This window comes from Meles meles, chromosome 4 (assembly GCF_922984935.1).
Source record: "Meles meles chromosome 4, mMelMel3.1 paternal haplotype, whole genome shotgun sequence".
Lineage (NCBI taxonomy): Eukaryota > Metazoa > Chordata > Mammalia > Carnivora > Mustelidae > Meles > Meles meles.
Window position 1 is genome coordinate 9,838,837 of NC_060069.1, and position 26,335 is coordinate 9,865,171.

At 43.0% G+C, this 26,335-nt stretch overlaps 1 protein-coding gene, 1 long non-coding RNA gene and 1 pseudogene across 5 annotated transcripts in view; 1 reads left to right on the plus strand and 2 right to left on the minus strand.

Annotated features, from left to right (window-relative positions):
• Positions 1 to 26,335, minus strand: part of NEK11 (NIMA related kinase 11) — a 247,732-nt gene that overhangs the window by 44,844 nt on the left and 176,553 nt on the right. For 2 of the 4 annotated variants that reach the window (XM_046002712.1, XM_046002716.1), the window contains 2 exons: positions 22,263 to 22,323; positions 1,787 to 1,904 (listed from right to left, as the gene is read on the minus strand). In XM_046002712.1, coding sequence (XP_045858668.1) covers positions 1,787 to 1,904; positions 22,263 to 22,323 — 179 coding nt within the window. The remainder of the gene's footprint in view (positions 1 to 1,786; positions 1,905 to 22,262; positions 22,324 to 26,335) is intronic. The other 2 variants (XM_046002714.1, XM_046002715.1) reach the window with 2 other exon arrangements.
• LOC123940190 lies at positions 5,414 to 25,933 on the plus strand. The gene is made up of 3 exons (XR_006818042.1): positions 5,414 to 5,502; positions 23,596 to 23,664; positions 25,379 to 25,933. It is a non-coding gene; the product is annotated as an uncharacterized LOC123940190 (long non-coding RNA).
• LOC123940189 lies at positions 7,495 to 8,168 on the minus strand (annotated as a pseudogene).

Here is a 26,335-nt window from a genome sequence, read left to right on the forward strand (position 1 = left end):
CTTTGTCATTTATTTTGCCAGAACTACTTTCATTTTAATTATTTAAAGCATTTCATAATATGCTAGCAAATGGGATGTTATGTACTCTGCAAAATTAATGAAGTCTTAGATCAAAAATCCCACAATACCACATTATTAAATTTTAAGGGCAAAATAGTTAAGTAGCTTTTCTTTGAAGATTATCGACTGGGAGATTAACAAAGCCTTCTCCATAATCTCCTCCGAGCAAGGAAAAGTGGAAGGAAGCAGAGGCAAGAAAGTTTAGTCCAAACCCCCTCTCACTTCCAGCTCCCAGGCGTCACTTGTTGCCATGGTAACTCAGTTACTAGGGGGCCACTCAGACAGAAGCAGGACTTGAAACAAGAAGCATGTGAACACAGTACCAGCTTTAGGTTTAGAAATAATTTTCAGCACTTTTTTCTCCTTTGCTTTCAAACATGAACCCGTATGGTGATGTATGGTGTTGCAAGAACAATATAAACACAAATTGACTGAAACATAATACTTGCCAAACTTCCCTAACTGTGCATGAACACCACCACTGAGTTGGGACATCTGTAGGAGGGGTCTTCAAACTATAGAGCCCACAGGCCAAATCTCTGGTCTGCCACCTATTTTTTTACATCTTGTGAGCTAAGAATTGTTTTTACATTTTCAAGTGGTGGAAAAAAAATCAAAATAATATTTTGTGATACCTGAAAATTACACAAAATTCAAATTTCAGTCTAAAATCATATTTTTTTGAAGCACAGCCATGCTTATGTAATTATATGTTGTCTAAGGCCTCTTTTTTTTGAAGATTTTATTTATTTATTTATTTATTTATTTGAGAGAGAGAGAGTGCGCACACACAAGCAGGAGTAGAGGCAGAGGGAAAGGGAGAAGCAGACTCCCTGCTGAGGAGGGAGCCAGACCTACCTCTCCAGGCTCCCAGAGTCCTGGGACTCTGAGATCATGACCTGAGCCGAAGGCAGACCCTTGACCCACTGAGCCACTCAAGTGCCCCTAAGGTTGCTTTTGTGTTACAATAGCAGAGTTAAGTAATTGTGACAGAAACCCTACGGCCCACAGAGCCTAAACTATTTACTACCTATCCCCCTGCAGAGAGAATTTCCCAACCGCTGATCTAGAGACATGAATTGTACAGGAAAATTGAGACTAGGAGGCTGGGTATTTCTCCTTTGCCAAGAAGTCTGGAACAGGTGCTGTCTTTACTCTTTAGGGTTGCTGTAAAATACCATAGACTGGGTAGCTTTTCAACAACAGAAATGTGTTGCTCACAGCTCTGGAGGCTGGGAAGTCCAAGATCAAAGCACCCACACGCTTGCCTTCTGGTGAGGGCCGCCCCTTCCGCTCTTCCCGGTTCAAAGCCAGCACCTCTTCCCTGTGTCTTCACATGGCAGAAGCGGCTGGGGAACTCTCTGGAATCTGCGCTATAAAGCACTAATCCCATTCATGAGGCCTGATGATTTACGCACTTTCCAAATGCAAACTATTAATACCATCTCCTCTGGAGATTAGGATTTCAACATGTGAATTTGGGGGAGGGGTGGGTATACACTCAGACAAAGCTTTCTTCTTATATTTTTAAGTTTGAGTTTTCCACACAGATGCAGGCCTTTCCAACTGATTTTTTTTTTTTACACATTCCATTCACCTTCACTTCTCGAAAAGCACAGCTATTATTTTCAAGACCAAGTGGAATAGCGTTACATAATAGGATCACACTCTATGTCAATAGGGCTCACACTCCACTCTCCTAGGGCTCAGGTGACAAGCAACTTACTTCCTCATGTGTTCCATCTTGCTCCGGGCCGCTGGGCTGTTGAACACCACTGGTCTCGGGGACACGTCTGCAGCTGTGCTTGTGACGGTCCTTGTATCTGAAAAATCAATGCACAGCACTTCCTGACATCATCAGCACTCCGGCAACTTGGAGGCAGCATTCAAGGGCAATCAGAAAACAGAAGTTAAGCCACCTTTGCCTAGGTAATGCCACATTAATTGGAGATGAATTCAATTATGACATGCCTATTAAGGAGATTTATGCCTAACGACAAGATTATTTATAGTTTTAATACACACAGGGAATTCTAGGACCAAGCCTTTCTCCAAAAGGATTATTTAAACAGAACACCATTATTTAAAAGACGGGCTTTATATTAGCAAAGTCGCGGGGAAATGCATGGATGGCAAAGCCAGCGTTCCTGAGGAGCCCTTGGCAGTCACTTTCAGCAGGTGTGGTATTGGCTCAGATGGCTGAGACAGTTTTTCTAATAGAGTTAGTTTTCCTTTTATCTTAATCCCACATCTGAGCATTGCTTTTTTGCAACGGAAAGCAAGATGCTGACTGGGGGCGTTTACCTACAGCCGTGAACTTCAGCAGAATGGAGCAGAAGGTTAAAACTGGGTTCATGAGGTAAAGCATTACTACCGAGAGCGGCAGTGTTAATGAAATATGCTGAGAGAGCTCCAGCTTCTACTGATAAACCCGGAGGCTCTTACAAGGCATGTTGGAACCTTAGGGAAGGAAATAGTCCATTAAGAAGTCAATGTGGGCCCCTGAGCGAGGGCTGGGGTCCTCCAGGGTAGGGTTTGTATAACGTCTTTCCTGGAGCTGGGGCAGAACCTGCCTGTACATTCCTTATACTCCCCACCAGGCGCCTCATACTCCATCAGGAGGGAAAAAAAAACATGGAACGGCCTAATATTCATTTAAAAGTTCTATCCACATAGTTGCTATGTCCCAGAAGGGACCCATGTTGGGACATTCCCACTCTTCCCACCCGATTTCTTGTAACACGTGACTGATTTAGGGACCAAATGAGGGAGTGACAGCCAGTTCCCATATTACATATTAGCAAAGCTTTCTTCTTATATTTTTTTGAAAAATTAAATGCAAATTCTAATATCCTTCAAATATATCTTTCTTTTGTACACCCCCTTGGAGGGCACGCATCCTACTTTGAACTGCTCTCTCTTATGGCTGTTGTTGAGATGAATACTCTCCTATTTAACTCTTTGTCAAAATCTCTGATCTTTTCTCAGCCTCCATCCCTAGATGTGGAGGGACTGGATCGACAGGTATGAATTCTATAAAGGGTGCCTTCACACATAGTTAAATAAACACCCTGCTCTTCCTGGTACATTACCAGTTATGGTCCCACTTTAAGACACAAGTGCCAGTGAATGATTGCTCCCCTTCTGCTCACTCCCGGAGATTACCCCTTCCACACGGAGACCTGCTCAGCCTTCCCTGGCCTCAGACAGAAGCTTTACTTCAGCTTTCCCCTCCCACCAGCTCCGGCCAGGACAGCCGCTTTTCCCCAAGGAAAGCTTTTGTGAGGAGGAGAGGTGGCATAGGGGGTTCGTTTCATGTCCTTGTTGGTTGCTTTTTATAATCATCTTCCCTAGATCCAGAGATCTAGGAAACTAGAGATCTAGTTACTAAAACAATAAACACGCCACGCCAAGTAAAACACAGGCTCAAAAACCAGTTCTGCCAAGACTGAAAAGAAGGTGCTGCTTTCCGTTCTCTTCCAGAGAGCTGGCGAGTCCTGAAGACTTAATGCAAATAAAGGTCAAAGAAATTTTCAGGAGAGCGGCAGTTTATTCTAATATGGCCACAATGCCCCTCAATAGGGCTCTCAGCATTGCTGGGAAAGATGTTAAGCCTTGAGCCCGAGAGCAGAGAACAGGGCAAATAGCATTTCGAGCACCAGCGCCGGCAAAGCCTGGTGCTCAGAGCAATTCCTTTTTTTATTTTTCTTGTTGGCTTTTCCCTCTCCATCCCACTTTCACCATGAATAGCGGTTACTTTATGTCAAAGAGAAGGACACCACATTTAGCAATCACAATAAAAGTTACTACCCTATGATCAGAGACTTCAGCTTGTTAGATGAATCCCAGAGTCACTGAATTCGAGTGTGTTCTAGACCCCTGCTTTCAAACTTCAATGCGACATGAATCACCTAGAGATCTCGTTAAAAACGTAGATTCTGCCTCAGTAGGTGTGGGTAGGACCTGGAATTCTGCATTGCAAACAAGTTTCCAACTGATACCAATGTTGTTAGTCCTCGGGACACTTTTTGACTAGTCTCTAGATGGGCCAGTTACCTAATGTGTGGGGCCCATCGCTGAATGACAGCGCAAGGCCCCCTTTCAAAAGGCAAGAGAAAAGCTGATTTCTTTCTTCTGTTTCTCTGTAGTGGACTTGTCTTTTTTTGTTGTTTGTTTTGTTTTTGTTTTTTATAGAAACTAGGACATGATGGGTTTTTGTTTTTTTTTTTCTTAAAGATTTTATTTATTTATTTGAGAGAGAGAGAGCATGAGAAGGGGAAGGTTCAGAAGGAGAAGCAGATTCCCTGCCGAGCAGGCAGCCCGATGCGGGACTCGATTCCGGAATTCCAGGATCATGACCTGAGCCGAAGGCAGTCGCTTAAACAACTGAGCCACCCAGGCGCCCCTGTGGACCTGTTTTTTATGGGGCATTTAATGTTCTCCCTCAGGAACGGGGACAGATACTCTCAAGGAGGGTGAGGACCCTTGCAGGGGCTCAAGGGCCCCAACAGCCCCTGATCCCTCCTATCTGTGCACAGGCCCCCATAGGGAATGGAGAGTGGTGGGGGCCAGTAGTTAGGGAGTGGGCGGTAGAGAACTTTCCCAAGCAGGGGGCCGGAGGCAGCGTACAACTGAGGCTTCAAGCCCCCAGCATAGGTTCCATTGTCCCATTAGACTTCACTCATAAAAACACAAATCCAAAGATAAAATTATTAGGGATTTTACTAAACTCCAAGTGCAAGGCCCCCTCCTGATTCTGGGACACCACCCAACCGCACTGGTTGTAGGCCTGGGAAGCTCCAGTTCCAGAACTCTGCTTTCTCAGACTTAAAACGTAGATGGATCCTTAATCCTTGTGATTTTCTAAAATTAATAGTTTTTTTATTAGTTTCAACAGAAGGTCCATGGCCTTGGAAGTGGAACATATATGCAAGACATGTAACGCTAGGTGCATGTGTGGATCCACAGATTTCCTACGAGAACAATAGAACTGGCCAGTCTCTTCCACCAGTGGTGAGTTCTGAAGATGTCTGACTCGGGTGAGCCTCTGAGAAAAGCCCTGTGGTAGGTGTTAAGTGGCTCTGACTTCAGCCTCAAGCCGGAGAAGAGCAGGGGATCAAATGGCAACCATGTCCTGCTTCCTTCTACCCACTTACTGCGTGGGCTGTGTGTTCCTTAGAAGGGGACTGTGACCCCATTAGAATAAAGGGAGGGTGATGATGGTCATTCCATGGAGAATTCCACTGTGCTCCTCGTTCAAACCACGGGTCCATCTTAAAACGGAGGGTTCAGAAATTTTGAAAAGAACGTGGTGACAGGAAATGTAACATGAAAGAGTTTGAGTTCTCACTTCCTTCCTCCATCCCCATCCTTCCCTGGAAGAGGTAGGATCTGTCGCATTCGGGAAACATAGCTGCAAACAGATGCCACTTGGCGGTTCTGGTGAGTTTCCTTTTAAATCAACTATGCTCTTCCCTCGTGTCATTGAGCCAGGGGTCTGTCTCCCTCAAATTCTCCTCTCTCTCCTCCGAGCCCTGTCACGGGCAGCTCTCTCCCATCCTCCTTTCCCGGGTCCCCTACTTCCACAGCTCACCTCAGCTTTCCATCCTTAGTCCCTGTACCTTCCTGTCTCTGGTGTGGGACTTGTATTTCGGTACTTAGTTCACGGTCTTTTAAAAATTTAATTTCTATCCAAATTTATCCCAATTCATCATTAAAAAAAAAACCAATAGTGACGGCTAACCCCTTTTTAGTAGGCAAGCGCCAGGCCCTGTGCTGAGCAGCTTCCCTGTATCATGCCATGTGAGGGTCCTGGGAAGTAGGCTTATTTTTCAATGAGAGAGTTTTGAGACAGTAAGTAACTTGCCCAAGTTCATTACAACTGACACATGACATAGCTGGGACTTGAAACCAGGCTTTTTTAAAAATTCCACAGTCCTAGGTGTTGGCGACCCTACTAGAACCTTCCCAGAGCACATATCCATTCTCCAGCAGCCACTGGACCAGGTGTTAGCGGAGGCGCTGCCTGCCATGGTTTGCTTTTTAATACTTGTAGTCACAGAGATGTATCTGTTACTCCACTCCCTTATACTTTTCCAGCCAGTTAGTAAGCTCCCTGAGTATACAGATTATGTCCTATTCATCTTTATTATTTTTTTAACTTCTTAATCCATTTTTAAGTGTACAATTCAATGGTATCAAGGGCATTTGCCATGCGCAATTATCAACACTACCTATTTCCAAAACTTTTGCATCACCCCAAACAGAAACTCTATAATCATGAAGCAATAATTCCCCACGCACCTCTCCCTCAAGCCCCTACTCACCTCTAATCACTTCCTGTGTCTGTGAATTTTACTGTTCTAGGTAAATGGTTTCACGTAAATAAAATCACACAATATGTGTCCTTCTGGATCTGGCTTATCTCACGAAGCATACTATTGTCAAGGTTCATCAATGTGTGGCATTAGCAGGACTTCCTCTCTATGGACGAATAATATTGATTGTATGCATACATCACATTTTGTTTATCCATTCATCTGGTGATGGACACGAGCTGTTTCCACTCTTTGGGTATTATGAGTAATGCTATGATAAACATTGGCATACAAGTATATGAGTACCCATTTTCTATGGTTTTAAGTGTATATCGAGGAGAGGAATTGCTGGGTGGTATGGAAATTCTTTTTTTTTTTTTTTTTAAGATTTATTTATTTGACAGATAGAGATCACAAGTAGGCAGAGAGGCAGGCAGAGAGAGAGAGAGGAGGAAGCAGGCTCCCAGCCAAGCAGAGAGCCCGATGCGGGGCTCGATCCCAGGACCCTGGGATCATGACCTGAGCCGAAGGCAGAGGCTTTAACCCGCTGAGCCACCCAGGCGCCCCTGGTATGGAAATTCTATATTTAGCTGATTGAGGAGCCACCAAACTGCTTTCCATAGCAGCTACACCATTTTACCTCCCCATGATTAGTGTGTGAGGGTTCTCCACATCTTCACCAACACTGTCATTTTCTGGTTTTTAAACTACAGTCATCCTAGTGGAAGTGAAGTGGCATCTCATCGTGGTTTTGACTTGCATTTCCCTAATGACTTTTTGTGTGGTTATTGGCCATTTACATATCTTCTTTGAAAAAATATCTATTCAAATCCTTTGCCCATTTAAAAATGGAGATGTTTGTATTTTTGTTGTTGAGTTGTAGTTCTTTATTTGTTATAGATATTGAACTTCCATTTAATATATGATCTATAATATTTTTTTACTTCATCTTTGTATCTCCAAAGATCATCTCAGCATAAGGCATTTATCATATTAAATTTATACCCAAGTATTTCATTCTTTTTGGGGGGGAGGGTCACTTTTCACATTTTATTGGCCATAGGGGAGGCCACCAGGGAGAGGGCCACAGGAGACAGGGCCATATCACTGGAGGTGCTCACAATTTCTTCAGCTACTCCAAGCTTGGGCCCTGGGGGTTCTGGGGGTGGCTGGGCACATTGGACATGTTTCCATCATCTCTGGGGATAGGAGCCACCGGATAGTTGCAGGGTGTGGCCTGGTTGATCATGGTGGTATATTTGGTGAACGGGCTGAGAGTTGGCAGAATTATAGTGAGGACCCCAACAGCACCAGCATCTTGGCCCAGGCATCTTTGAGGAAGGGAGTCAGTCTCCTGGCCATCTTCGTCACAGCAGTGACCTATACCTAAGTATTTTATTCCTGATGCTATCATAGATGGAATTGTTTTCTTAATTTCATTTTTGAAATGTTCACTCACTGCTATGTATAAAAATGCAATGGTTTTAGTGTATTAATTTTGTATCCTACAATCTTGCTTAACTTCTTTATTAGTGCTAATAGTTTCTAGTGGATTTCTTAGGGTTTTCTATGCACAAGAGCATGTTATCTGCAAATAGAGGTAATTTACTTCTTTTCCAAACTGGATGCCTTTTATTTCTTCCCCTTGCCTAATTTCCCTCTAGCACACTGCTAAATGGAAGTGTTGAATGAAGTCTTTGTCATGTTCCTGTTCTTAAGGGGAAAACATTCATTCTTACATCATTAAGTATGAATTAGCTATAGGTGTGTTCATAGATGCCCTTTATTAGGTTTAGGAAATTCCTTTCCATTCTTAGTTTCCTGAGTGTTTTTTTATTAAGAAAGGATGTTGGACTTTGTCAAATGTTTTTTCTGCATCTATTGAGATGATCATATTGTTTTTGCCCTTTATTCTACTTGTATGTTTTATTTCATTAATTGATTTTCTGAAGTTAGATGACCCTTGCATTCTTCAGATAAAGCCTTCTTGGTCATCAAGTACAATCCTTTTTCTTTTTTTAAATGTTGCTGGATTCATTTTAGTAGTATTTTGTTGATGACTTTTGCACATATATTCCTGATGGATATTGGCTCTTAGTTTTGTTTGTTCCTGTGACATCTTAGTCTGGTTTTGGTATCAAAGAATGGCTTCATAGAAGAAGCTGGGAAGTGCTGGCTCATATTCCATTTTTTGGAAGAGCTTGTAAAGACTTGGTATTAATTCTTCTTTGAATATTTGGCAGAATTCACCAGTGAAGCCTTCTAGTATTTAGTTTACTAATTTGATCTACTTGTTATAGATCTATTCAGATTTTTTGTTCTTGACTCAGTTTTGGTAATTTGTGTCTTTCTAGAAATTTTTCTATTTCCTCCAAGTTATCTAATTTGCTGGCATACTGTTGTCCATAGTATGCCCTTATAATGTTGCATTTCCTTAAGGGTAGTAGTAATGTCCTCCCTTTAATTCCTGATTCATGAATTTGAGTCTTATCTTTTACTTCTTTGGACATTATGGCTAAAGATTTATTAATTCTGTTGATCCTTTAAAGGATTTTTGGTCTTGTCAGTGTCTTCTACTGATTGTCCAGTTGTTATTTCATTTATTTCCACTCTAGTCTTTATTATTTCCTCCCTTCTGCTTGTTTGGGGTTTAATTTTCGCATCTTCTTCTAGTTTCTTAAGAGAGGGGTTCTATTTTAGATGCTCGAAGGTAGGAGTTAAATTCAAAGGTAATGTAGGGGCTTGTGGGGTGGCTCAGTGGGTTAAAGCCTCTGCCTTCAACTCAGGCCATGATCCCAGGGTCCTGGGATCGAGCCCTGCATCGGGCTCTCTGCTCAGAGGGGAGCCCGTTTCCCTTCCTCTCTCTCTGCCTGCCTCTCTGCCTACTTGTGATCTCTCTTTCTGTGTCAAATAAGTAAATAAAAATCTTCTAAAAAAATAAAATAAATTCAAAGGTAATGTAAATAGTAGCCATTGTTTTTAACCCAGAAAGAACTTGCAATGTACTGGGGAAGACAGAGTATCTGTCTAGATGGTCACCAGGAGGGCTTTGTACGTTGACATAAGACACCATGCTACAAAGAAGGGTACTAAGGGTCTGTGGGAAAAGCACTAACCTTCAAGTTAGAGGACCACAGTTATTGTTCTAGTTCTACTCTCACTGGCTACAAAGCCCCTCAGGTCACCTCCTTGAGCCTCAGTTTGCTCATAATACATGTAAGCAGTTTCATTAGACAGAGGACCTTCTCTCAGATGGAACTTTCTATGATCTGGTATAAGACATCTCCCTGGACCTCCAGTGGAGTGGAATTTCTTTGGGAAGGCAACACTAATACTGATAACAACATGAAGAGCAACCAGAAGGACCAAATATTAAGAGGAAAATGGCTGGCACCAACAGTCAGCGCGGCTGGCACTCTGAAACATCGGCAAAATCATCTCGAAGTCTTTCCCCATCTGCCAAACACAAGATGAGGAGGATTAGAACACTTGACACTACCCCCCGGGGATGTTTTGACAGTGAGATGAACACAAGACGATATGAAGACACAGTCAGCAAGCAGGAGCTGTGTTCTGTAAGCTCTGTGTTCTGACATAGCTCATCATAGTAATATTGGCGGGCTTCCTCCTACTTCTGTGGTCTCTTACCAGCAGAGCTATCTATTCTCCCTGAAGGAGCGACAGCTTGATGACTGTGACATTTCACCAGCAGAGAGAGATTCTTCTCTCATTTCCTTCAAAATTTCCCTTTACGCATTTACTCTACTCATTTACTCCCCCCAGCTCTGTGCCTGGATGGATGACCTTGATAGTAAAAGTGAAAGCTGTGTTTGCCCTTCCTGCAAAACCTCCTCCCACGTGGGCGATAAGGAGCTGATGCAGGGACTGCGGGGCTGGACATTTTGGCAAACGAGATCCCACGTAAGCACCTGGGACACTGCTTACTCAGGAATCCTTGCAGACACTGCCCTTCGTGCACCATACATGCAGGATGTTTCTCTCCTAATCTTTGACCCTCTCCTGTCCTGCAAGTGCCTCAGGAATACTCCAGAAATACAGTTGTCCCCTTGGCCCAACTTTTTGCAAAAGCATGTCCTCGTGGCCCATATTGTCCCCCCTACTCTTTGGAGTGGAACATGATGGAAGATTTGCCAATGGGCTGGCAAGCTTTTTCTGTAGAGAGCCAAGTAGTTTTAGACTTGCAAGCAAACAATCTCTGTTGCAACTACTCAACTCTGCGGTGGTAGCATGAAAACAGCCATAGACAAGAGGTGAATAAAGGAGCACGGCTGTGTCCCAGTAAACTCTCATTGAGATACTGACACAGATTTGGCCTGTGGGCTGTAGTTTATCAACTTCTGGCCTAGACGATAGAGAAACTTCATGATTCTGAGCTGGAAGTGACTATAGACCTCTTCAGGTCAACTTGTCTCATCTTATGGATGGGGAAACTGAGGCCAAGAGAGGCTGTGTGGCTTGCTCAAGGTCACAGAGCTATAAAGAAAGAGTCAGAGTCAGGACTAGAACTGTGGCTTCCTGACTGCCAAATGTATGACCTTTCTAACCCCTCATAGAAGTGACATATCCAGATAAGGATTTTCATGAGCTGATTCTGAAAAATCAGGAAATTATCAGACAAAACCCCTCCTCCAAACATGCCATCTGTCATCTCCTCTCTCCACCTCTTCAGATAATGGCTCAGGGCTTGTTATGAGGGGCCACAAACCAGTAGGGCATGTGAGAACAGTGCCACTCTGCTGAGAGGCTTACCTGACCCTCATCTTTGTGAAGACTTTTCCTTGCGTTTCTCTTGTGATGTCAGTGGACCTCAAGATGTCAATAAAATTGCCTCAGAATCTGCAAAGCAGACTGCTCTCTGTCTTCACCGTGTTACTTCAACAACCCAGGGATAGCGATGCACCACCCCAATTTCCTTTCAAGGCAGGAGCTGTTCCCCAGCTGCCTGGAGCACCGCACACAGCCAGCCTCCAGCTGTGGCCCCTGCAGGACCTGCCTACGCCATAGAAAGCTGCCTTGCCCAAGATCATGCTGTTCCCATGTGGCCCACATTTAAGGACTGACCATGGAAGAGGTAGAAAGCCTGGCCATTTTGGCCCAAGCAGACAATTACGGTAAGTCCAGAACGCCCCGTGGATCTGGGCCAGGATTGTTGGGACTGCATAACTGTACTGTCCCCCTTCTGCCTCACCCGTCCTGCCAGCAGGGCTCTCCTGAGGGCACTCCCAAGTAAGCATCCTGCCCACTTGACTTTATGTCAGAGGCTGCTTCCTGAAGAACCCCAGCCACAACACAGGGGTGCTGGGTTTGGGAAAAAGTAGAGGCATGGAGGTGGTTGTCTTGGCGACATGAACAAGTTGAGCATTAAACATGAACAATAAGAAAAATACTGATGGAACCCTTTACCCCTCCCCTTGAGCGATTCTTTCCGTATTGGCACAGGGCAACTCCATAGGCACAGGACAGCCGCCACCACCTAGAGGAGTTGTTGCCAACCATCAGCAGCAGCTGTGTCCAAGCCAGACCCCCTGAGGAAGCTGGTGAAAGAGAAAGCCAGGAAGAAAGAAGGTCCAGGAAGAACAGCTTCCAGAAGCTTCCAGTGGAAAGGGAGCAGGGGCAAATTCAGAGGAGCACTGTGAGCTGCTTTAGAGTCCTGACTGTGATATTTGCTAAGTTATAAAACGTTTGTGACTTTGTTTCCTCTCCTGGGCAAAAGAACCCTGCGCACAAAGCTCCAGTAAAGCTCAAACGCAATGATACACAGAAAGGTGCTGTTGTTGGTAGAGGCCCAGGACAAGTTTACGCTGCCTCTCTCGACCCCACGGCACCCAGCCCAGTGCTTTGCACAGGGCAACTTCCCAATAGCGCCCCACCGTCTCCACCAACACTACATTAGTTGGAGAAAAGTGGGTCAGCCTGGGAAATAAACTGGCTACTCATAGGGGAGATAATAAATACCAGAAGATGGGAGATAAACTTTCTATTTTTACTGCATGGTTACTTCACACAACAAATATTTAGCTGAACTGTATGGAAGATTAAAAACAACAGGAGTTCGGGGCTTTGCAAACGTTCATTTCCTTTTGAATGTACTAGAAGAGGCCTCTAAGAATAGCACCCACCAGTACAGAAAAAAAAAAGAAGAAGAAGAGTGTCTGTTTTATTTTAATAAGCAATTAAATGTGGATAAGGTTGAGAAGAGATTTGTGGAAGCCAGACTCCAGCTTCTTCGGTTGTGCTTACCCCATGGAGCCAGAAGCCAGTATTTGGGGAGTGTAATTATTCTAAGCTGCCGATGTAGAGAATCCCAGCTTGAGAAACAAAACCTACTTTTTTGTGATGGGACGTTGGGCTGGTTCAAGACTGGCTAAAATACTTAAGGTAAACGTGTCAGTGTTTCCCTCTTCTTTTGGGAGAAATGAATCACTAAGTCATCCGTGCTCACTGCAGACAAATTAGAAAACGCGGAAGGGAAAAGCTGCTTAAGAGAACCATCGCTAACACTGTGGTGTTTCCAAATGCGTGTGCGCACGCACACACGTGTGTGTGTCAACTACAGCTTCATACACGTCGTTATTTTATTACACCTTGTGTGCCAATGAATATGTAATGACACCATCATGTTTAATCGACTGTAAAGAACTTCTTTGTTCTAGAAGCTATACTAGTCTCCATTTCTAGGCATTTATTTCGATTCCAATTTTTCACTCTTGTGACAATACTTCCATGAAGACCTTCATATATTTATCTTTACACCCACCTCTATCTCTTTTTTTTTTTTTTTTTTTTTTGACAGATAGAGATTACAAGTAGGCAGAGAGGCAGGCAGAGAGAGAGAGGAGGAAGCAGGCTCCCCGCCAAGCAGAGAGCCCGATGCGGGGCTCGATCCCAGGACCCTGAGATCATGACCTGAGCCGAAGGCAGAGGCTTTAACCCACTGAGCCACCCAGGCGCCCCACCTCTATCTCTTCAAGATACATTTCTAGACAAGAACTTACCGGGTCAAAAAATAATTTGTTCTTTCAGGTTAATGTGACCTAAATGTTGAAAAAAAATATTTTTCTGGGTTGTAAATACCATTCGCTTCAGTGGGGTCATCATATATTAAAATTGAATGTGAGGCACCTTTATTAAAAACTTGATTCAATGTATCAGAACTTGTCAACAGTCAGAATTTTCTTTCTAAAGCCATCGCTGGAAGTGAGAGCACTCTCTTCCCTGACTTCCTAGCCCAGTGGATCTCAAAGTAGAGTCCCTGGACCAGCAGCAACAGCATCACCCGGGAACTTGTTAAAAATGCAGATTCTCAAGACCTCCCTCAAACCCACCGAAGTGGCATCTCCAGGGGTGGGACCCAGGGAGCTGGGGAGTCTGATGTTGCCCGCTTAGCCTCACTGATGCTCATTACCTCCTGCCTCAGTTCTGGCCATTTGGTCTAGAGATGTTCATATCCCAAATTACCTGGAAATTCCCTGAAAATATGAACCGTGACTCAGATTCCTTTTGTGCCCTACCCTGGTTCTGTGCCAGGAAATGCTCACTCTAATTGACTTGTAGCTAAATGCAGCCTTACTCACATTTCCAACTTTTCACATAAATAACCTAAGGGTAGCTCTAAATGAACTAGAAAAGACATACTCTGCCCTAGCAGACAGATGGACAAACTCCCTGTCTGCCAGTGACACGGCTTTAGTAACCCACCAGAAGTGACCTCTGAAAGCAAATGGTCTGCTACATAATTACTGCCAGAAAGAACCACTCAACATTGTCCCTTTCAGAACAAATCATCTCTAAAGTTCAAATGGCCAAGTTAATTTGCTCATTTGGGGGGGCCCAGGAGCAGCCACCTCACGTGGGAAGGCACAGCAATGGCCGTCTGCCCTGCTTGCAGCCAGACATACCCAAGAGCATTCAGGAGCCGCTTCTGGGGCTGAGATGGACAACAGAGGGTCTGTGTCCTCCCACCTCTTGTCAGCTGAATGCTGTGGAACTGGGGTCTCAACTGGGCACTCAGGAGCAAGTGTCTTGGTTTTTCTGCAGGCAGGTGCGCACTCTGTGGAGTTGGCCCCCCAGGTGGCAGGGCCATGGTACCCCCCCATTCTGGACAAGGTTGCACCTTTTACTAGTGTCAACCCTGACAATTGCTGTCCCAAGCAAATGGCTCCCTCTACAGTCAGCAACACGGAAGATAAATTGAAGAAGGATTCCATTGAATCATCTACTCCTTCTGTGAAAGCCGAAAGAGATGTTTCCACAGAACACCTAAGGGCCATCTCTCCCTCCACATCTCTGAGAACCAGAAAGTTCATTACTACAGTAGATATTTATTATTACGTTTGGCCTCACATTCCTCTTCCTTTGTTAGAAAAATCTTTTACTTTGTGAGATGGATTCTGGTCTCACAGAAGAAGGTAACACCCTCGCTACCCCCTTTCCCAGCCTCCCTTACTGTAGGCCCATTGCATCGACAAATGACCAGCCTCTGCCAGTGAGCCGTATCCTGCCCAGACTGTATCCGAAGCTGGTAATGAGAAGGGTAGAGGTCACATGGAGTCCATCCAGGCGAGGCCCGGGCGGGAGTAGCGGCCATGGCCAGTTTGGGGGGTGGCAATGGTAGTCAGTCTAGCAACGATGCCCAATGTCCAGCATTAGTGGCCTTGAGAGCTCCCAAGCCGCCCTGGGAAGTGGCCCGCGTGGAGGGAACTGAGGCTGTCCCCCAACTTGCTGCTGTACAAGTGAGTCATCAGCCTTCAGATGACTGTGGTCCTGATGTCTGATTAGAACCTCGTGGGCCCCGGAGCCACAACCACCAGCTGATCCACTTTTAAAATTCATGACCCACAGAAACCATGGAAAACGGTAAATGATTATCATTGCTTTCAGCCAATAAGCGTTGGAGTACTTTTTTTATGCAGCTATAGATAAGCAATAGAGGCACCGACTTTTATGGCGGATCAGAAGAAGAAATGAATATATGAAGACTGTTAATGCATTTACCTTAAAACCAGTTCTAAAATCATTGGGTTGCTGCACAGTTGCTTAGAAATGCTGTGCTATTAACTTCTTAGAATTTATCAGTAGGAAAAAAAAAGTGTCCTTTGGAAACGGATAAATGATCTTAAAATCCATGTGGGAAAATAAATATCAGAGGATAAGAATCTTTTGAGAAAATAAGAAAATTGGAAGATAATTGTCCTAGTAGACATTAACACATCCCACAAAGGCAGTGTAATTAGAACACTCTGGTACTGACAGAAGATTAAGAAGTGAGATCAGGGGGCGCCTGGGTGGCTCAGTGGGTTAAGCCTCTGCTTTCGGCTCAGGTCATGATCTCAGGGTCCTGGGATCGAGCCCCGCATCGGGCTCTCCGCTCAGCAGGGAGCCTGCTTCCTCCTCTCTCTCTCTCTCTCTCTCTCTCTCTGCCTGCCTCTCTGCCTACTTGTGATCTCTATCTGTCAAATAAATAAATAAAATCTTTAAAAAAAAAAAAAAGAAAGAAACCCCTCGTCCTTCCCCTGTCATTAGAACATACATTCCACTTGCCTTTCCTGCCCGCCAGAGCCTGCTCTAAGGACATGGCCTTGAGGTAATGATATGGTTTTGAGATCTTTTGGTTGGTTGGTGTATGTGACTAAACCCAGTTAAAGCCTCTGCATCGGCAGGTGGTTACAGAGATCTAATCATCTTGCAGCCACCCAAGACAAGCCTCACATGTAAGTTCTCTTGCTTATTAAAGCTGTCACCTACCAGTCTGGAGCAGCCTGCCCCTTTCTTTGGCCTCTCTTTGCCTGCCTAGGTATAGGGGCCAGTTTCAGATCATATCAAGGAAGCTCCCAAGGAACTTACAAACCAATCTATATTAACTCGGTGATATCCTAATGTATGAGTGATAAAAGAAGGCATGTTTGTTGAGTTTATTTATTAGTTAGACAAATTCAATCACTGGCACTCTTTTCTAGATAGTAGTGATATACGGAATGTTTTTTGCTAGGAGTATACTACTAAGAATTAATAATACTACAGTTTTAGGGATTTCTCTATATTACAAAGCCCTTTCTCTGTCCCTGTTCCATCACACATCTGCCAAATGACTATGTCTGGCATGGTAGTAGACACATAGTGAGTTCTCTGTAAATTGCCACTAATTCTGAATCTGTTACATCCTTTCAAGTTTTAAAGAACTTACAGAAACTATTAAATTTCCCTAATACATCATCAGATGTCAAACAGATATCGTCCATTGGGTATCTGCATCAAAATGATCCAAGTGGTTTGTGGTCCAAAACATCCCTCCTCTCCTCAAATGTAGTGGTTTCAGTATGTCAGTAAGGAAAGATAAAATGCTATGTTGATATCCTTCTAATTAGTATGAGAAATTCATTACTTTCAAGGTGAAAAGCATAATAGTGCAAGGTTAAATGACAGTCAGTAAACCTTACAGTTAACAGCTTAGAGTTTGAAGAGCTTAAGCAAAGGAAGATTCTAAAGGATTAAGAAGCCCTGATGCCTTCTCTGGTCTAGAGCAGTCACACTGTTTAGTAGAGAGAGAGAGAATGTGAGAAAAGGGAGGGTCAGAGGGAGAAGCAGACTCACTGCCAAGCAAGGAGCCTGATGCTGGACTTGATCCCAGGACTCCAGGATCATGACCTTAGCCGAAGGCAGTTGCTTAACCAGCTGAGCCACCCAGGCACCCGAGGGGTAACAATTTTCAAAAAACCAAACTGATCAGACAACTCAACACACTAAGGGGATCTTAATGGGCAGAGAGGTTCTGAAGCATCTGTTACATTCTAATTGCTTCGATGACAACATCCAGTTTGGATCTACAAAATGAGCCTTCTTGTAAGTATAGTTTATCAAGGACTTATATCATTCTGCTGATGACTCCTCTCTCTAGAGGTACAGCCAATTTCATAAACATTTAAAAATGTTAAATTTCATATGTTGCCTTGATTCATAATCTGGTTACTAAGGAAATATGGAGACAGAATTTTCCTTTCTTAAGTTCGAAGAAAAGGAAGTGAGAGGTCATTTCTGTCCTTACTGAATAATGATGGTCTGAACAGTTACAATAGTAACACCATCTATTATCTGTGTAAAGACAGCCCATAACCAGTTTCCCATATCAAGTGACTCCTTTCAAAGCTACCGCCTTATCATTTGTTAAAGGTAGTCTTTTCTGACCATGCTTAAGAACCAGTGGTATTCTAATCCACAGAATAAAATCCAGGCTCCTTAACCTAGCATACAAGATTATCCATGGGTTTGGCCCTACATAGCCAGGTTGGCTGACCCCTTCCTCACACCTTATTCTGGTAATACCAAACTTACTGATAGTTCCATGAATATACCCAGCTGTTTCCTACCTCTGAACTTTCACGCTGCTTGATTCTTTCTGAAGAATACTTCCCCTCCCCACAACCCCTTGGCAACTCTATTCATCTTCCTATTCATTCATCAAACGATTATGGAAAAAATATTGTGTGCTAGGCTTATATTAGACTCTGAGAATACTACAGTGAATACGATCTTGCACCGCCCTGGGGTGCCTGGGTGGCTCAGGAGGTTAAGCGGCTGGCTCTCGATTTTGGCTCAGGTCGTGATCTCAGGGTTCTGGGATCAAGCCCCAAGCTGGGCTCCACGCTCAGCGAGGAGTCTACTCGAGATTCTCTCTCTCCCTCTCCCTATGCCCCTCCTCCCGTTTGTGCTCTCTCTTGCTCCCTCACTCACTCTAAAACAAATAAGTAAACCTTAAAAAAGAAAAGAGATTTTGTACTGCCCTCACTGACACAGGAAATTACAAACCTCACCCTCGGTAAAGTCCTCCCCAGGCTGTATTCCCATAGTGGACCTTTGTCTTCCACCTTCCTTGTTTACAGTACGTCTTGTCCTCATCATGGTGTCCTATAATTATCAGCCTCCCTGACTACACTGGGAGCTCATTAAGACAGGGATGTCATTTTCTTCATCCCTATGTAATATCTGGCTTATTATACAGGGCAAAGGGAGAAAGGCAGGATACACATTTAAACCATGGAAAGTTAATGTTTTAGTGTATTTGCCCTTGGTAAAGTGGCCTGCATTCTTGGCCATCTTCTCCAGGCCCTGATTTCCTTTCCTGCTCTCTTTTTAATTTCTTCTCTCTCTCCCTCTCTTAATTCCACCTGGGATCACTCAACATCCTGTTCATGACTGGCCTTTTGTCTTATATGCCATGGGGAATTTCAGGGGTGGGAGATGTACGGCTTCAGAAGTGATGTGTCTCCGTTTGGGACAACAGGTCCTCTGTGTGTGAAAGAAGCACCTAGCGGTGCTCTCTGGTATGATGACAAAGTTGTGCCCTGGTTTGTCCAGGATCCTACCTGGTGTCTGAGACCATGTTCCAAATAGGTCTCAACATCTACAACCTCATCTAGTGCCTTGAGCCCACCAGACCTCCCTAAATATTGATGCAGATGCTGAGGATGAGGCAAAAATCAGTACTGCTTCCAGGGACGCCCAGTAACTCCTGTATACAGGGCCAAATAGCCCAGCATACAGACAGCACCACATAAGGAGGAGAAAAATGTAGAAAGGAGCTATCTTCAGTTCAGCTCATAGGCAAATTATAATTTTAAGAAATAAAATGTTTATTTTATACTTCAGCAATATTTTGTTTGGACTATAAATTGGGGTGGGTGCACAGTGAGAATTTCAGGGCTTAAGGACTTTAAAACTATGGTTCTCAAAATGTGATCTGGGCCTGGAACATCAGCACTGCTTGGGAACTTGTTAGAAATACAAATTGTTGGGGCGCCTGGGTGGCTCAGTGGGTTAAAGCCTCTGCCTTCAGCTCAGGTCATGATCCCAGGGTCCTGGGATCGAGCCCCGCATCGGGCTCTCTGCTTAGCTGGGAGCCTGCTTCCTCCTCTCTCTCTCTCTCTGCCTGCCTTTCTGCCTACTTGTGGTCTCTATCTGTCAAATAAACAAATCTTTAAAAAAAAGAAACCTCTGCTCAGCTCACCGTGCTCTTCCCTGTAAAAAAAAAAAAAAAAAAAAAAAAATACAAATTGTTGGCCACACACCAGACGTGCATTTTTACAAACCCTGTAAGTGATTCTGATGCGTGTTCAAGTGGGAGAACCACTGATCTAAAGACTTTAAAATGGCCTTGATATATAGAGGAAACTAATATACTGAACTTGGAATTCAAAAGGGTCCCTTCAAATTAAGGATCTCTTTTTTTTTTTTAAGATTTTTTATTTATTTATTTGACAGAGAGAGAGATCACAAGTAGGCAGAGAGGCAGGCAGAGAGAGAGGAGGAAGCAGTCTCCCTGCAGAGCAGAGAGCCCGATGCGGGGCTCGATCCCAGGACCCTGAGATCATGACCTGAGCCGAAGGCAGCGGCTTAATCCACTGAGCCACCCAGGCGCCCCCAAATTAAGGATCTCTTGAAGTTATACAAATGTTAACTCATTCATTCTCTCTACTCCCTATTGATATAGGCAGGGAAAATATCACTGCTCCACTTTTAAATAGAAATAAAACTAAATCCGGGGTTGGGTTGGGGTCAAACCACTGCACACAGTGTTTTCAGGGCTGCAAAGCTCAAATTTGCCTGGTCCAAATAATCAGAAAGGACATTTGCACTTGATGTTTTTTCTCTCTTGTTGAGGTTTGGGAGAAGCTCTTGAAAATATTTGTGGAAGACACTTAACATCTTAACCCGCTCCACAGGCAACTGGACATTTCCAAAATGCATAGGCTGATGCTGTGAGTAAGCCTCACTCAATTCACAGAGGTTTCATTTCTTATATCTGACACATTTTCATTTACATTGTCCCCCAGATCCTGTTAATGTTCTGATATATATTAATGCCACAGTGATTATTGTATCGTAATCCCCCCAAATGTAGTTAGAGTAAAACAGGTCCTAGCTCCCTGAGCAGTCTCATTCCTGTAACACTGCATGAGGAGATTTCTTCATGACTTCTAAGTAATGCAAGAAGCTCGGAGTTCTGAAAGTAATAATATTCTCATCTGTGATGAGGGTCCCACTATGAGTACCTCCCCAGACAGGTATTTCAAAAGCATGCTCCCCATCATCTCAAAGTCTGCTAGCCCACCCCTCAGCGGCTCTCCTTTCCTGTACACATCTTAGGCATGTAACTTTCACCTTGTCTGTCTTCAAAATTGCTCACCACACATCCATCTGCTTCCTAGCTTCTCAAACGAGCTACCAGCTCTCACCTGCTCCCACCTCTCTTGTTCCTTTTGTCCTGTAAGTTTATGCCAGCTTTGTTCCCTTTCTGTCACTTGAGGGGAGCTCCAGGCAGAGAAAAAAATGCATTTTTTATTCCATGTTTCTATTGCTCATTTTTATAAAAGCATACAGTCTAAAAGGGAATTTAGATATCATCTCTCCAATCCAGTGTTCATTTCTTTTTTTGCAGTGGAATCTATCTTTTTCAAGACACAACCTTATGTATAAGTCTAATTTATAAAACAGATACAAGTGAAACTATTTTGGTTGAAGCTGGTAAAGGAGCAGGGTGTGCATCTCATTTCTCTTAAAAATATTTTAAAATATCTGTGAAGGGCCTCCTCTGCACCAGACACTGTGTCAGACTCTGGAGAAACACAGAGGAGCCGTGCAGACATGGGTTCTGTTCTGTAGCTGCTCAGAGACTTATCGGCTCTTGGAGGTCCCCAAGGAGCCCAGGCTGAAACTTACTGATCTAATCCAAGGTCTGCAGAAGAAAAGTGACTTGGCCAAAGGAAAGCCTTCCTGGTCTTCAAATCCATACTTGGATTTGAAGTTACATGTACCCAGTAAGTGTTACTGCTGTGCGGTGCAACAGATTGTAGAGCAATGATCAGGAGAAAAAACCCAGGAGCTGTTTATGACGGAGGCTTCGCAGAGATGTGGAATAAGCTACAGAAAGGGTATAAACTGTGCATAAAGCTCCTAATAGAATATTGGTGAATGTTTGCACACCTGAACACTTCATCTTTATTTCTGCCATTCCCTGTGAGGAGATTGTTTTGGCCATGCAATGAAAAACTTAATAAACCCAAACCAAATTTTAAAGAAAAAAAATCCCAGTCTGTTTCACCCAGGACATGTAGGTATATCCTCTGTCCTTTTACCCGTGGCAGGTGTGACACTTCATCATCTATTGCTAGAAGTTTCCACAGTTGGGCTTTTCGTATTAAAGAAAAAGAAGGAGAAACTAAGAAATAGGGTTATATCCTTGAAGCACAACCATCCAATTTATTGAGACTGACAATGCTAAAGAAATTTCAGCTTTGTTTTTCAGACCAAATCGCTTCTAGTAACTGACTGACCTTCCGAGTGATGGTCCTTGCAGCTTGACTGAAAGCAATCTCTTTCTACAGGAAGACTGAGTGTTATTATGCACTGTCAGGCCACAGCTTGATCACAATGGACCACTGAATTCCAACTATTTCATCCTTGGAGACTGCTGGTCACTTACAGTAATAAACTTCAAGTTGTCTGGCCCTGGGCCAGACTTCCACCTTCTCTTGGCCTCAGTTTCCTCCTATATAAAATGAATAGGTTGGACTAAAATATCTGTAAAATTCCTTCCAAGTGGGGTGCCTGGGTGGCTCAGTTGGTTAAGCACCTGCCTTTGGCTCAGGTCATGATCCCAGGGTCCTGGGATTGAGCCCCGCATAGGGCTCCCTGCTCAGTGTAGAGTCTGCTTCTCCCTTTCCCTCTACTGCTCCCCCTGCTTGTGCTGTCAAATAAATGAATAAAATCTTGAAAAAAAAAAAAAAAAGATTCCTTCCAAGCGTTCTACTCCTCAGATATTCCATTGGAATCAGCAGGTAGCACTACATTTTGGAATCTGAAGCAACTTACCTAGAGAGGTGCAACCCAGGACATTTTCCAGACACTTGACCAGTGCTTCGATATCACTGTCCTGTCAAAACAAGAGGGATTTACTTCCGTGTATGACAGAAAAAAATTTATTGACATAGAAAAATGTTCTTGCCACATTTAGTCTAAACAAAACAAAATATGGTGACATAATTATTTGGCAGTATGAGCCCATTAAAAATTTTTTTTTTTTTGCAATTGAAGTGTAATTAACATACAGTGTTATATTAGTCTCAGGTATACTATATAATGATTCAACACTTCCATACACTACTTAGTGCTCATTAGGGTAAGTGTAATCTTAATTTCCTCACCTGTTTCACCCATCCTCCCATCCACCCCCCACTCTGGCAACCACCAGTGTGTTCTCTGTATTTAATAGCAGCTATTTGTCTCTTTTTTTTGTTTGTTCATTTGTTTGTTTCTTAAATTCCACATATGAGTGAAATCATGTGGTATTTGTCTTTTTCTGACTTTATCTTTTTCTCACTTAGCATAATATTCTCTAAGGCCATCCATGTTGGGGCAAAAGGCAAGATTTCATTCTTTTTGATGCCTGAGTAATGTTCTATTATATATAAATTATATATATACCACATCTTCTCTATCCATTCATCTATGGATGGACATTTGGGCTGCTTCCGTATCTTGGCTATTATAAGCAATGCTGCAATAAACATAAGGGTGCATCTATCTTTCCAATTTTTTTGTTGTCTTTGGGTAAATACCCAGTAGTGGAATTACTGAATCTTATGGTAATTCTATTTTTAATTTTTTGAGGCACCTCCATACTGTTTTCCATAGTGGTTGTGCCAATTTACATTCCCACCACCAGCGCATGAGGATTCCTTTTTCTCCATATCCTCATCAATATTCGCTATTTCTTGTGTTCTTATTTTAGCTGTTCTGACAGGTATAAAGTAATATCTCATTGTGGTTTTGATTTGCATTTCTCTCATGATTAATGATGTTGAGCATCTTTTCATGTGGGCCGTTGTATGTCTCTTTTGGAAAACAGTCTATTCAGGACCTCTGACCATTTTTAAATTGGATTGTTTGGGGTTTTTTGGTGTCGAGTTGTATAATTTCTTATATATTTTGGATATTAACCCCTTCTCGGGTGTATCATGTGCAAAGATCATATCCCATTGAGTAGATTGCCTTTTTGTTTTGTTGATGGTTTCTTTCACTGTGCTAAAGTTTTTTTTATCTTGGTGTAGTATGATCCAATTTTTTAAGAGAAAAATATCTATACCTATATTTATATATACACATATATATATATTTCAATTTCTCCATCTCTATCAATATGTAGATCTACTCCTCTATCTCTCCGATGGGAAGAACACACACTGAAAATGTTAACAGTGGTTTTGACTATAAGGTAAGATTATGGATGATCTTTATTTTCTCCTTTGTGTACTTGCGTCTTTTCTAAATTTTTTATAATAAATAAATATTACTTACTTAATTTACAAAATAGTAAATGCTACTTGCAATGGGGAAAAGGATTTTAGTTAATCTATAATCTATTCAATACATCAAAAATCAAGTGAATATTTTTTTCCTAGGGAGTGTCTCTACCAATTCTTCTTTGGAAATGTATGGCCTTCAAAGTGTCGTAAACCTAAGAATTGTACTTCTTATTTACCTTAGCCCTCAATAAGAGTCAGATACCCTCATGAGAGCTGAGGGAGGGTCCCAAAACTGTATTTGGCAACCAATATTGTCTTTACTACAAAATAAATATCTGTCCTCTATCCAGGAGGCTGGAAATATACAGAATAGCATCATAATGATCTGGGAAAATGGAGCCATTTGATTATTTTCAGGTTTGTGGTTACATTGAGGGAAATCAATAATTTGTAGCTCACCTGCTCCATTTCAAAACAAGCAACACATTTTATATTGAAGTATTTGTGAACTTTAGAAAAATGGACTGTGGTATAACAAAGTACTCTAAAACATTGCATAAATGTGTTGTTTCAAAATACAACATCTGGTGGGGTTTGAGCAGCTTTTTATGCATGTGATGAAACGGAGCATCATTTCATGTTCTGATGTATGGAAGAGGCAATGATAAAGAAGGTATGTTTGGCCAATGCTGGTCAACGAGGCCAAAGCAGTAACTGAAGACCCTGGTGTCCAGTCCAGTAATAGGGAGGCAGGAAGATTCAGAAGAGGACAAAACAGATCCCTTCCTTCTTCTGCACTCTTGTGGTCTCCAAACTTAACAGGGACAGCCTTGACTCAAAGAGAAACCCAGCAGAGACATCCTCTGTTGGAGGAAAAGCAAAGCACACATTGGCATACCCAGGTGATGACACCAACCTCTCGTTCCTCCACTAAATGTGCTGGCCTGGTTCAAGGGGCTTCACTTCCCAGGTCTAAGGTTCTGCATCTGTGAAACTAGGGGGTTGAATCAGATGATACTTAAGGGGCTTTTCAGCTCTAAAACCCGGTTCTTCCACAAAGAGTTAGATGGACAGTAAATGTGTGGATTGTTTTCCAATATGGCTACAACAATCCTTCCTTTTCCTTTGTTCCTATGCCATTCCTCACATCAAAAGTTAGATTCTCTTTCCCCATGCCTTAACCTGGCCTTGTGACTTGCTCTGGGCCTCAGAATGTGGCAGAAGTAATGTTCTGTGACTTTTACTACTAGGCCTGAAGAGGTCATGTAGCTTCCATTTTTATTATCTTGGAAGCCAAAAACCATGTAAAGAAGTTCAGGCTCTCCTACGGGAGAGATACCATAGTGAGATGCCCTGCAGCATGAGAGGCCATGTGGAAGGAGACAGAGGCCCCCAGTCACAGCCAGCATCAATTGTCAGACATATACATGAGGTCATCTTAGACCCCTAAGCCGAGCTCCCAGCTAAATGCAGCCACATGAGTGACTTTAAACAATATCACACAGAACAGAAGAACTGCCTAGTGAGTCCAGGCAATCTACCTAGAGAATCATGAGAGACAATAATCACTGTTTTAAACCATTAAGTTTTGAAGCATTTTGTTACAAAGTAAGATAGCTAATAACTGAGACACTAAATAAACTGAGATCGTTTACCAAGTATTTCATACTTTTATGTCTCCAGCACCCAGCATGGCTCCAGGAGCATGAGGAATGCTAAACGCTCACCTGTGCAGGTCTCTTCCAGCCTCAATGATTTCCAAGGAAGTAAAAAAGAAGAATGGCATTGACTGTTTAGATCCTAGTCTAACCCTAGATGGACAGCATACTACTTCTTCTTAACTCTGTGGCCTCAGTCAAGTTGGTTAACCTCTCCAAATGTCATTTTCCTTCATTGCAAAAGGAGAATAATGTCTTCTATCTCACACAGGGCTCTTAGGAAAAACAAATGAAATAATAAAAAGCCTTTAGTAGAGGGTGTGGCTTGTTGGAAATGCCAAATGGGTGGAAGAAGAGAGTTGGATAGAACAGGATGGGATGGGAATAGAACAGAGATATAAAAGGTTAAAAAGTCCCAATCACTGAGCCTGCCACAGGACAGGGAGATTTGCAATAAGTATCTGAGTTGAGTCAAAGCAACAGAAACAACAAGCACCAGAGTCAGGCTGTAGGAAGCATCTGGGTGGCTGGGACACATCAGTTATATCCTCCTAACATAGAGGACAGGGAATCCTGTAGAAGGGTGTGGGACGAGCAGAAATAATTCTAATAAAATTGAATGAATGAATGAGTGAGTGAATGAATACTAACTTGTACTGGAGTCTTACTATGTGCCATTGTTCCTCCAGCCTACATGTGTTAATTTATTTAAACTCAACTAAGAGTGCTATTTTTCTCCCCATTTAACAGTTGAGAAAACCAAGGCACAGACAGGCTCCATATTGGGACTAGGTTCATGTAACTAGTAAGAGGTGGAACAGGTGGTGTTCTCCAGAGCCTGAATTCTTCTTAGTCACTACAGTACACGTACATATACATGTACATACACAGTACACATACGTAGAGTAGAAGGCAGGGCTCCAAACCCAAGCAGAGCTTCACAATACTACTGGAGGAACCGGGGTGCAAGCTCATGAAAAAA